Source organism: Lupinus angustifolius, chromosome LG12 (assembly GCF_001865875.1).
Source record: "Lupinus angustifolius cultivar Tanjil chromosome LG12, LupAngTanjil_v1.0, whole genome shotgun sequence".
Lineage (NCBI taxonomy): Eukaryota > Viridiplantae > Streptophyta > Magnoliopsida > Fabales > Fabaceae > Lupinus > Lupinus angustifolius.
The window spans coordinates 18,458,423-18,469,317 of record NC_032020.1 but is presented as its reverse complement, the minus strand read 5'-3'; the positions used below and the strand labels follow the sequence as shown (position 1 = coordinate 18,469,317).

General features: G+C 33.1%; 2 protein-coding genes across 3 annotated transcripts; both read right to left on the bottom strand.

Moving 5' to 3' along the window:
* LOC109362382 (NAP1-related protein 2-like) lies at positions 183-3,581 on the bottom strand. Its single transcript, XM_019608126.1, has 10 exons — positions 3,408-3,581; positions 3,170-3,292; positions 2,759-2,809; positions 2,576-2,647; positions 2,374-2,487; positions 2,207-2,268; positions 1,239-1,302; positions 1,028-1,084; positions 896-937; positions 183-577 (listed from the first exon to the last, which is right to left on the bottom strand). Exons 1-10 carry the CDS (start codon positions 3,522-3,524, stop codon positions 524-526), a joined length of 756 nt encoding a protein of 251 aa, XP_019463671.1. The 5' UTR covers positions 3,525-3,581; the 3' UTR covers positions 183-523.
* LOC109362380 (activating signal cointegrator 1) lies at positions 5,695-9,120 on the bottom strand. 2 transcript variants are annotated; one of them, XM_019608123.1, is made up of 5 exons: positions 8,922-9,120; positions 7,102-7,782; positions 6,908-7,006; positions 6,215-6,489; positions 5,695-6,180 (listed from the first exon to the last, which is right to left on the bottom strand). In XM_019608123.1, exons 1-4 carry the CDS (start codon positions 9,075-9,077, stop codon positions 6,256-6,258), a joined length of 1,170 nt encoding a protein of 389 aa, XP_019463668.1. In that variant the 5' UTR covers positions 9,078-9,120; the 3' UTR covers positions 5,695-6,180; positions 6,215-6,255. The 2 variants fall into 2 exon arrangements, with proteins under 2 accessions (XP_019463668.1, XP_019463667.1); XM_019608122.1 differs by having other exon boundaries at positions 5,695-6,489.

Below are 10,895 nucleotides of genomic sequence, written 5' to 3'. Positions count from 1 at the left end.
AATTTAGTTTCAAAGCTATAAAACATTTGTAACCATTGGTGTTGATAGAAATGTTCTTAATAGAATGGTCCCTAACTCTATCATTCATCACTAATTCTAATAGAAAAATGTAAGGAAGGCTCATTCTAGCCATAGTCTTCAGGTAGGAGGAAAACATGAGATAGCATTGTAATTGAATTGGATATCAGTAAATAAAGCTTTCATGGTAACCCTTCATGCTATGATATCATTTCTATGCAGAATGCAGTTCCACAACAAAGCGCCTAGAGAGAAAGCTAATATTATCAAAACTATCAGAAGTCCATAACGGATGAAACCAGCAGAAATAATTTCAAAGGATAATCAAAAGATTATGCTAAGAGAACCACTAACTAGCCTTGGTGGCTATACTAGCTGAAAAGAGTTAAATACCGCAAAAGAATGGCCATGGACACCATTCCCAAAAGCTCACTCACATACTCATATAACTAGAGAAAAACAAACAGGTAACCATAATGCTTTTTTTCCGATTGCCCTCGTCATCCTATTCATCCTCCTCCTCATTGTCATCATCTTCAGAGTCATTCTCATCATCATCCTGTCAATAAAAGTAATAGTCAATAATATAATAGAGTACCAAGTTTTAGTACTTGACCAAACTTTGTATGGATTCAGCATAGTTCATGCAATTTTGTTGATCATTTCCCTAGTTAAGGAACCCAAAAATGCGAAGTAATATAACATATTTAATAGATTTAAGAATCATTGTTTGTAGTTTTCCAATGAAGACTTTGCATTTTTGAGTTCCTTAACCATGGCAATGGTTAGCAAAAGTGCAAAGCCATTCCAAGAAATATCCCAACAGCCATTTGACAATGTCCATGTTTTTTTAAGAGAAATACAGAACTTCAAATACCTCAAAAGGTTCACCAATAGGCTCTACATCATCAGGGACCTCCTGTTTACAATCAACTGGTTATAAATATAAAAAAAGAGAGAAAAATGGGATGTATATTGAATGATTCTGTGAAATCTGAAGTTAACTTACATTGTTGAAATAAGTGAGTGGATTTGGCCATAAATCCTCCTTTATTAAGTCTGCAATCTGAAATTTATAATGAAATGTTACACTAGGACTAATGTGGGACAGAAAAGGGAGCAAATTAAAGAAGTTTAATGGTTGTAGGAGAAAGATTCCAAGCCTATGGCAATGATGCACAAATATAGAAACAAGTTTGCAAGAGCAGATAAAAATATACCTCATCATGAATGTCATCCAAATCATCATCTTTCTCCTCACCGTCACTAAACCAACTAAAGAAACTGCATTCATTAACACAAATATAAGGAACTTCAACAATAAATTTCCCTCAAATATATTTAAAAACTATTAACTGGCAAGAAAAAGCTTCTATCCTCGGCCAGGAAGGGAAGTTTTCTTAAAGGATGAGGTATTCATAGTAAACGTTGGCCACAGGTGTGTATTTCAAAACATAAGGTTGGTCTGGGTTTCAAGGATTTGCATGCTTTATTCTTTGCTATGATTGTAAAACAAGGCTATGGACTTCAGGGTGGTGCTAGGACACTTTTACATTCATGAAAGCTAAATACATTCGATAATTTAAATTTTCAAATAGTAATTCTCTGAGATTTTAAAAGGTATAATTCATGAAGAGAACATAACAGTTGGATCATTCATCAGAAGAGCATTAATACAGACATACAGTGGAATCAGGTTAAAGGTAATGCTCAGAAAAACTATCCATTCAAGCTCGTCACTCTGACATCCTAAAGTACCAAAATATTCATTTGAAAGTGGTGCAGACATTTTTTCCTACACTCTTTAACCTAGTCAAGATGCAATTATTCCTTGTGCTCTAGGTGTAATTTTGTGGAAGAATGAGAGGCTCACCTGTTTGGTGGAAGACATTAGACATGGGTCACTTGGTGGGCAGAGAAGGACAGTAGCTTATAGATAATGCTCTTTTGTATATATGTAAGAATAGCGATAGGAAAGTTTTCCAGGATTAGGTCTGGAATAACAAGAAATTGGCCTACATTCTCCCAAAGTTATGGCATTAATGGAATTAATACTCTTAATAGGTAGTTGGTTTCAGCCACCCTCTGTGAAGGTTGTGTACTTAGGACTTCCTCTGGCTTTGACCATGGTGGAAGTTCTCTGTTGTTATTATTTCCGTAAAAAACTTTAAAAATAAAAAACACCAACCTGACATCAACAAAAGCCCGCTTGTTCCCTTTCTTTTCATGATCAACACCGTTGGCTATGCTCTACATGTTTAAGGATTGTGTATCAATTCAAAGTAAAAGAAGCGACATTAAAACTGTAGATTTGTAGAAGTTGATAGGAGGAATAAGTGAAACTCATAACATTACCTTTCCCTCTTTCCATTTTATGGGAGTAGCAGTAATCTTTGTTGCTCCTTCATCGAGGAATGTGTAAGTCTTTGTAAGCTTTGTATCCTCAAAATAGGGATTTGGCTTGAAATTCTGAACAACAAATAATTAAGGAGTGGTTATACTAGCTGGCAGATAATTTAAAACCATTCATGTTCAATTAACCGAAGATGTAACTTACAAGGGTGATTGCGTAGCCTGATTTGATATCTTTATTATCTTCAACCTCAAGAGAATCCAAATACTTAAATATCTATTGTCACATAAGGGGTCAGCAGTGAATTAAATTTACTCAACTGGTTTACATAACAAAAGGAACAAAAACACAGAATTCAATGCAACACAGAGAGGAGTGAGGACAAACCTTTTGATCTTCGTCATTGAGAAGCTCGCCGAGTGCAGGATGACTCAAAAACTGCAACAAGAACATAGTGAAGTCTATTTCAAAACAATAACAATAACAATAACAATAACAATAACAATAACAATAACAATAACAATAACAATAACAATAACAATAACAATAACAATAACAATAACAATAACAATAACAATAACAATAACAATAACAATAACAATAACAATAACAATAACAATAACAATAACAATAACAATAACAATAACAATAACAATAACAATAACAATAACAATAACAATAACAATAACAATAACAATAACAATAACAATAACAATAACAATAACAATAACAATAACAATAACAATAACAATAACAATAACAACACACATGGAATGAAAATAAGGGTGAGTAACTAACAGCAGTCAACCAGAAATCAGGAATAGATTTGATAATCTCGTTACGATTATCGTAAACAGGCTTCCTTATCACATTGTACTTCTGTTCTACTTCCAGCACTTTATCATTAGCCTCTTCATTGATCTACCATGAAAATAAAAAGCAATGAATTACCAATTTAACTATACTTGTGTTAAACCCTATTTATGCAAAATGAAAATGAGAATTGAAAGAAGAATATATAATAAAAAAAGAAAACCTTTTCGAGGTTGTCTTGGATCTCCTGAAGCTTCTCGATGGAGAGAAGGAGATGTGGATCAATATCTTCAGAAATGTCTTCAACTTTCAACTTCTTAGTGTTGTCACAACTTGTCATCTTCAACTCTCTTACACTCTCACCCAACTAAACTGTCAACGGATGGGTTTAGGGTTTATAGTATCACAGTATCACTTTAATACTATGCATCCTACGTGGTTATATTTTATGTAAAAGTTTATAATAATTCGTATATAAACAATAAATTATTTTTATAATTTGAAAAATTATTATATGTAAATCCATAAATTACTTTCTTACTTTCACACGTATTATATGTGTATTACTTTGTTTAGTTTTATAAATATTTTTGTAAAAAATAATTAAACACATGTCATACTTTTATTAGAATGAGAAGATAAATTATCTCTTTGCCTCAAGAGATATTTTATTCTCTTTTTTAATATATAGATTCTATTAGTAAATATATATTTTCCTTTTTTTTAATCTAAAGTGCTTGCTTATAAAAATATTTGCTATTTTTATTTTAATTAACTAATTAACATTTACAACTATGTTTGCTCTATTTGTATTTCTAAAGATTTGGGCAATAAACATTGAAAATGTCATTTTCCCCCACTTATTTTTGTACAAAACCTTGAATAAATTGAATCGAGATATAAAAAAATCACATAAATGTAATTAATACTTAATAGTGACTACATAAGATGATATTTGTCACAAACAAAATAGATTATGGCAAATCACACATGGAATGAAAATAAGGGTGAGTAACTAACAGCAGTCAACCAGAAATCAGGAATAGATTTGATAATCTCGTTACGATTATCGTAAACAGGCTTCCTTATCACATTGTACTTCTGTTCTACTTCCAGCACTTTATCATTAGCCTCTTCATTGATCTACCATGAAAATAAAAAGCAATGAATTACCAATTTAACTATACTTGTGTTAAACCCTATTTATGCAAAATGAAAATGAGAATTGAAAGAAGAATATATAATAAAAAAAGAAAACCTTTTCGAGGTTGTCTTGGATCTCCTGAAGCTTCTCGATGGAGAGAAGGAGATGTGGATCAATATCTTCAGAAATGTCTTCAACTTTCAACTTCTTAGTGTTGTCACAACTTGTCATCTTCAACTCTCTTACACTCTCACCCAACTAAACTGTCAACGGATGGGTTTAGGGTTTATAGTATCACAGTATCACTTTAATACTATGCATCCTACGTGGTTATATTTTATGTAAAAGTTTATAATAATTCGTATATAAACAATAAATTATTTTTATAATTTGAAAAATTATTATATGTAAATCCATAAATTACTTTCTTACTTTCACACGTATTATATGTGTATTACTTTGTTTAGTTTTATAAATATTTTTGTAAAAAATAATTAAACACATGTCATACTTTTATTAGAATGAGAAGATAAATTATCTCTTTGCCTCAAGAGATATTTTATTCTCTTTTTTAATATATAGATTCTATTAGTAAATATATATTTTCCTTTTTTTTAATCTAAAGTGCTTGCTTATAAAAATATTTGCTATTTTTATTTTAATTAACTAATTAACATTTACAACTATGTTTGCTCTATTTGTATTTCTAAAGATTTGGGCAATAAACATTGAAAATGTCATTTTCCCCCACTTATTTTTGTACAAAACCTTGAATAAATTGAATCGAGATATAAAAAAATCACATAAATGTAATTAATACTTAATAGTGACTACATAAGATGATATTTGTCACAAACAAAATAGATTATGGCAAATGGAGTTGACACATTTGATTGATAAATTTCACTATATCTTCCACACATCTTAGATGCTTGGATTAGTGTTTAGATTTTCAATATTACAATACATAAATTTCGGACGTCTTTCTTGACTTTGCACATAATGTTTCTTCCTCTGATATAATTTTTCTTCTTCTCAAAACAAAGAAAGATCGCTTCTTTTATAATCCATTGACAGGCTTATAATGTAGGCTTAGAATATAATATAAATTAAAGAATATAAATATCTTTGTTATTTGGTTTTTCAATGTTGTTTCTCATAACTGTCCCATCCAGTAATGGAGAAGAGTCTGGCTCGTAGGTTTAATGATGATACTTGATACTCCTGCAATTGAGTTTAAAACTCTTCTTCAGTCATTTGACAAACGTTGATCTCATTTGAGATTTGACTTTATAACAAAAGTGTCCAACCTTCTTCACTCATTTACCAGAGTTGATATGTAAGAAATACCTTTAAAATTGAAAAATAGGCTTAAGAATATTAACAATTATATAACAGGAACTTAGAACCATGTCTTGCCCAATACCTGAACGATACAAGACAACAAAGGTTTGAGTAAATTCAAGTCAGAGACCTTCATTTACTTCATTTTTTACCTACATAACCCATTGTAATTACCAAATTACTTCGACTAAAACAGCCACTATTACTGTACTCCAAAAAAGTAACTAAAATCTAAACTAGGAATAGATAGCAAGCATGTTCATATTAAAATCTGCACCAGCATCATGGGGGGAAAATAAACGCTGCTTATAAGTCTCCACTGCATTTACTTCCTTTCTCTCTCAAGGAATCATCAGTAGGAACAATAATTTAAAGGCTTCCACACGAAAGTCAACGAGAAAATAGGAGAAATAAATGAAAATGGTACCAATTGTCTGTAAAAGCTTAATAAATACACTTCACTGGTTGATGAGTAAACATTCATGATCATCTTCAATGTGCTGTTCGCCATTTATTGAAGGTGCTTGACATATTTTTTTTCAATTGACGTTTGTTGCCAATTGGCTTCCCACGGTAAAGTGCTTCAAGTCTCATGCTGCACCCTCCCTGTAATCTCCAAACACAAGCCCTTGCTTGGGCCTTTGTTTGATTGTCTATCTTTAGCAGAAGACCTCTTACTAGAGCCAGGGTCAACAAAAACTGGCTGAATTTTCAGATTTGGGTTTGGTTTAATACGGTTCACTTCCCTTTCATCTAGTGGACGTAATATTCTATTTTCAGGCTGTGATTCTGAAACTTCATCTTTATTCAGAAGGACCTGCAAAAATAGACAGTCCACATAAGACTGGGTTTCCTGTGAACTTGTATGCTAAGATTGTTACATAATCAACAACAATGGAAGAAAGGTGAAGACGAAAAACGTATTTCATACTTCCTAGTTTAGGTTTCTTCTCAAAACTATGCATAATTAATAAAATAATAAAATATGACCCTAAAAGGACTTTAGAATATCATGTTCAGTCCTTCAAGACTTCTATTCAGTAAATACCATAGCTTATGTAAGTGAAACCATTAAAACAATGGAACAAGAGGGTTAACTGCAGAAACGTCTTTTTGATACCAGGAATGAATCACAGTGGAAAGGACATAAGTTTTTAATCCTACTTAAAGATAAATCAAGGTGCAGCAAATATAACTTCCAACTCTAAGCAATATAATTTGGTTAAAATATAAACCTTGCGGCCAACAAGGTCAAAAGTTATAACAACTTTATTTCGTTTAGCTTGTTCTGCTTCTTCCATTTCCTCTTGTTTCTTCCTCAATAATTCTTTTTCCTGAAGAAAGAAAACAAAATTGAATCAAAACGGAACGGGTCATAAAAATAGTATCTGGTATAAACGTGATTACAAGTTACAAATGAAATACAGACCTCCTTTGACAACCAAGTGTTCCCATCAAGCTCATAGTAGTCACTTTGATCATCAATAACTGTTGTCCGGGCTGCAGAGTTACGATCATAGTCAACAAGCCTCTTTGCATAAGCTTCAGCAGCAGCTTCAGCATCTGACAAGACAGGCAAACTTTCTTCTAGACCAGCATATGAGCTTCCCTCTTTCAACACAAGTGCACCACAGAAATTGCAAGGACCCTCTCCTTCTTGTTCACAAACTATCTTGCCACAAGATAAGCAATTGCTGATCAGCCTGTGGCGACGTGCTTGGCAAGAGCATGGTCTTCCCTGCTGGAACACAATTGACCCTTTGGCTGCCTCAGCAAGTGAAATAGCTTTCCCAGCTTTCTTCTTTTTGGAATTTCCTTGGTTTACTTTTTGTGATGAACTTGCTTCACTGCCTGAAGCTGGAATCTTATTTTCCTGATTATTGATGTTTGCATTCTTCTTGGTTTCTGCATGAGAACTCTGGACTGTCACTGATTTTGGTGCCCTCGAAGATTTCTTAGTTCCACTAGCAGATGTCTCAACTGAGGGCGGTTTGACATAGGCATGTAATTTTGTAGTTGGAACAGCTGTCTTGGTGGTAAATTCTGAGTAACCTCTCCGCTGTAAATATTCTTCAATCACAGCTTTCCCCACTTCCTGACCAATTATATTCTGCAAAGGAAAACGAAGATAAATCCATTCAGAGTTAAATCTTCTAAACAGAGACATAATAAATTTACATTCATTGATATAGTTATAATTATTAACTTTATAACAAAGATTCTGTTGCAAGGGCCAACACAAAAGTTCAGGTATGCATCATTTATTAATAATGTGTATGCATTCAACAGAGTCAAACAATTCATTTCTAGAGTTTAATTTGCGTCTTTCTAAATAAATAAAGTGATTTATTTAACCTTAACCGGCATGATATTCTTATGTCTTAGGTTTATAACACGGAGAGTGAATGTATATAGCCTCTTGTCCATGATTTGACCCGTGACCTCTAGGTCATAAGGTAGCAATCAGCCTTATTGTTGCCCTGAGAACCCAAAGAGACCAACAATTTGCGACTTTGTTAAGCGGGTGAGCCTCGGCCCAACAGTAATGTTGTTTGCCTTGTGACCTCGAGGTCATGAAATTAAATCCTGGAAACAAACTCTTCACTAAGGGTAAGGTTGCGTACATCTACCCTCTCCATACCCCACTAGGTGGAAGCCTCGTTCATTTCGCAACCCTTTTTTAAATCAAACTTATTTGCAAAACAATAGGTGGTGCCAGAAACATGAACTACACAGAAAAAACCTTCATTTTGCCAGAAACCATTTAAAAAGGACTTGAATATAAATGACCTCTTCGAATACATAATTTATGAGTTATGACAAAAGAAAATGACCTTATTTGACCCATGAAGCAGATCCCACTAATTGGGGGAAAGGGTTTGTTTTTGTAGTAGCCTTTACTTAGACAAGAAAAACTGACATCAAATCCAAACGAATTAAAAGCTTTATGCTTAAGGTTTCTCTCCCACACAAAAAAGGCACCTGAATGTGACTTGTGCAGCGCAAATTTAGAACAAAACCATTATGGTCAAGGACAAGATTATGCAGGATTTCAGATACTACGCACCATATCCAATCACGTAATTATTAATCAAAATAATGCATAGCAAGATTGATCGATGAAATATGCAATCCCTGATTATCACATACAAAAATAACGCCAGAACCATCTGTTACGGAATATAATTCGTTCACAGCGATTGATTAAACCCTAACCCGATGAAAGAAAAAGAAAAGGATGTTACGTACGTCAAGGTATTCTTTAGCATCTGGTGGTTGAGCAAGGTCGCAGTAAGAAACAAGTCCCTTTATGATTTCTTCATCCAAACCTAATCCCAATCCTGTTTCTATCTTCGAACACAACTCCACCAACGCCTTCTCAAGCCATTCCCCCGCCGTTTCCATCTCTCTATCCCGAACCTGATTCTATGTTATTTACTTCACTCATTCATCCAAAAATAAGTATTTATTTCTAAATTTTATATTTTTTTCTGAAATATTATAAGCATATAAAAATTTACTTGGACAAGTTATATTCCTAAACAAATGAATTAATTATTTTTTAAATCAAAAAAAATTAATTTTATCGTATTTGTTTGCACATTGGATACATGATCATACACTTTGCTCTGTAGACATGTGAAAGAGATCATAAGTGATATTATAATACCTACTAATGCTAGTCACTCGTTTATGTGGGGTTTGAAACTATAATCCCACTGACAACTACTTAGCGAATTCAGGCTATTGGTGGTTAAAATGTAATGTCGTAGTTGGTAGTCCTCCTATTTCTTCGAGATACTTATGGAGATTATCAGTTTCAGAAAAGGTGAAATTTCTTTGTTGGCTTTCGGCTCATAACTCTCTCTACACCAATCTTTTGAGGTTCTGAGGAAATTGTTAGTCTCTCCTAATTGTTGTTGGTGTAATGGCGAAGTTGAAGACCTCCTACATACCTTTAGAGATTGTGGAAATTATACACTTCTTTAGAAATAGTTGGGGTTTAATGATCCAGCTTTCTAATACAGTACCTCATTTATTTCCTGGGTGGAGGTGAATTATAGGCTTGCTAATGGCAGTAATTTTTTGGCGGGTGTCTGGTGGGCGTGGAAGTGGCGGAACAATTTAACTTTCAGCAATTCTTTCTGGGAGATTGGTGAAGTTACTAGAAAAGTGCATCAGATTTCAGAGATTGGAGCATTACTGATTCTTTCTCACTTAGCCATCCCTCGTCTACGGGCTTATGGTGTAAACCTAACAATGGTAAGGTGAAATTTAATGTGGATGATAGATGCGATTTGAGAGACAAAGAGATGGGATGTGGAGGAGTTCTTCGCGATCATGATCGTTTGTGGCTTTCTGGTTTCTCGAGAAAATTTGAAAATGGAACTCCTATCGAGTCAGAATTATTGGCTATGGAATATGGTCTTCACTTGGCTTAGAATTCGGATTACCGGTCACTTCTCTTGAAAAGTGATTGCTTGGAGGCAATCAATATAGTTTTGGACAAGTTGTGTATTCGAATTGACTATATTAGTTTCATCGTTCATAAAATCCACAATTTGCTTACCAATGACTAAGATGTGCAGATTCAACATGTTTTTAGAGAAGAGAATACGCTTGCACATGAGTAACTTTTACTAATTTTTTTGGTATGATTAAATGTATCTCCTTACATTGTTAGGTTCGTAGATGTCACTCACAACAAATGTCGCTCATAAGAATTGAACTTTTATCTTTAGGGATCCGGTATGACCTTAACTACTAGATAAACGACTTGTTGGTTAACATATACTAATTTAATGTAAAATTTTATAAGCTGTATTTTTTTCTGAAATATTACAAGAATATAAGAAATTTACTCATACAAATTATATTTGTTAACAAATGAATTTTTGGTTTTTATGTTATAATAAATAATTATTTAGGACAAATATATTTTTGAAGAAAATAACTTGTATATCATTGTACTGGAGGCAATCCTGTTCGAATCGGGAACATCCACAGGTACATGAGGTTAACTCTTCCAGCAGACATTTTTTTCACTCGAACCCGAGACTTTACTTAAGGGGAATCAAACATGTAGCACTTGAACCGACGCTCTTTTGGTAGAAAATAAATTGTATGAAAATGATTATAAAATGTCGTATTTAAAGGAAATTGTATTTATATTTTTACTTTTTAGTGGTGTTATTATGACTTATTTTAATTAAAAAAAAATTA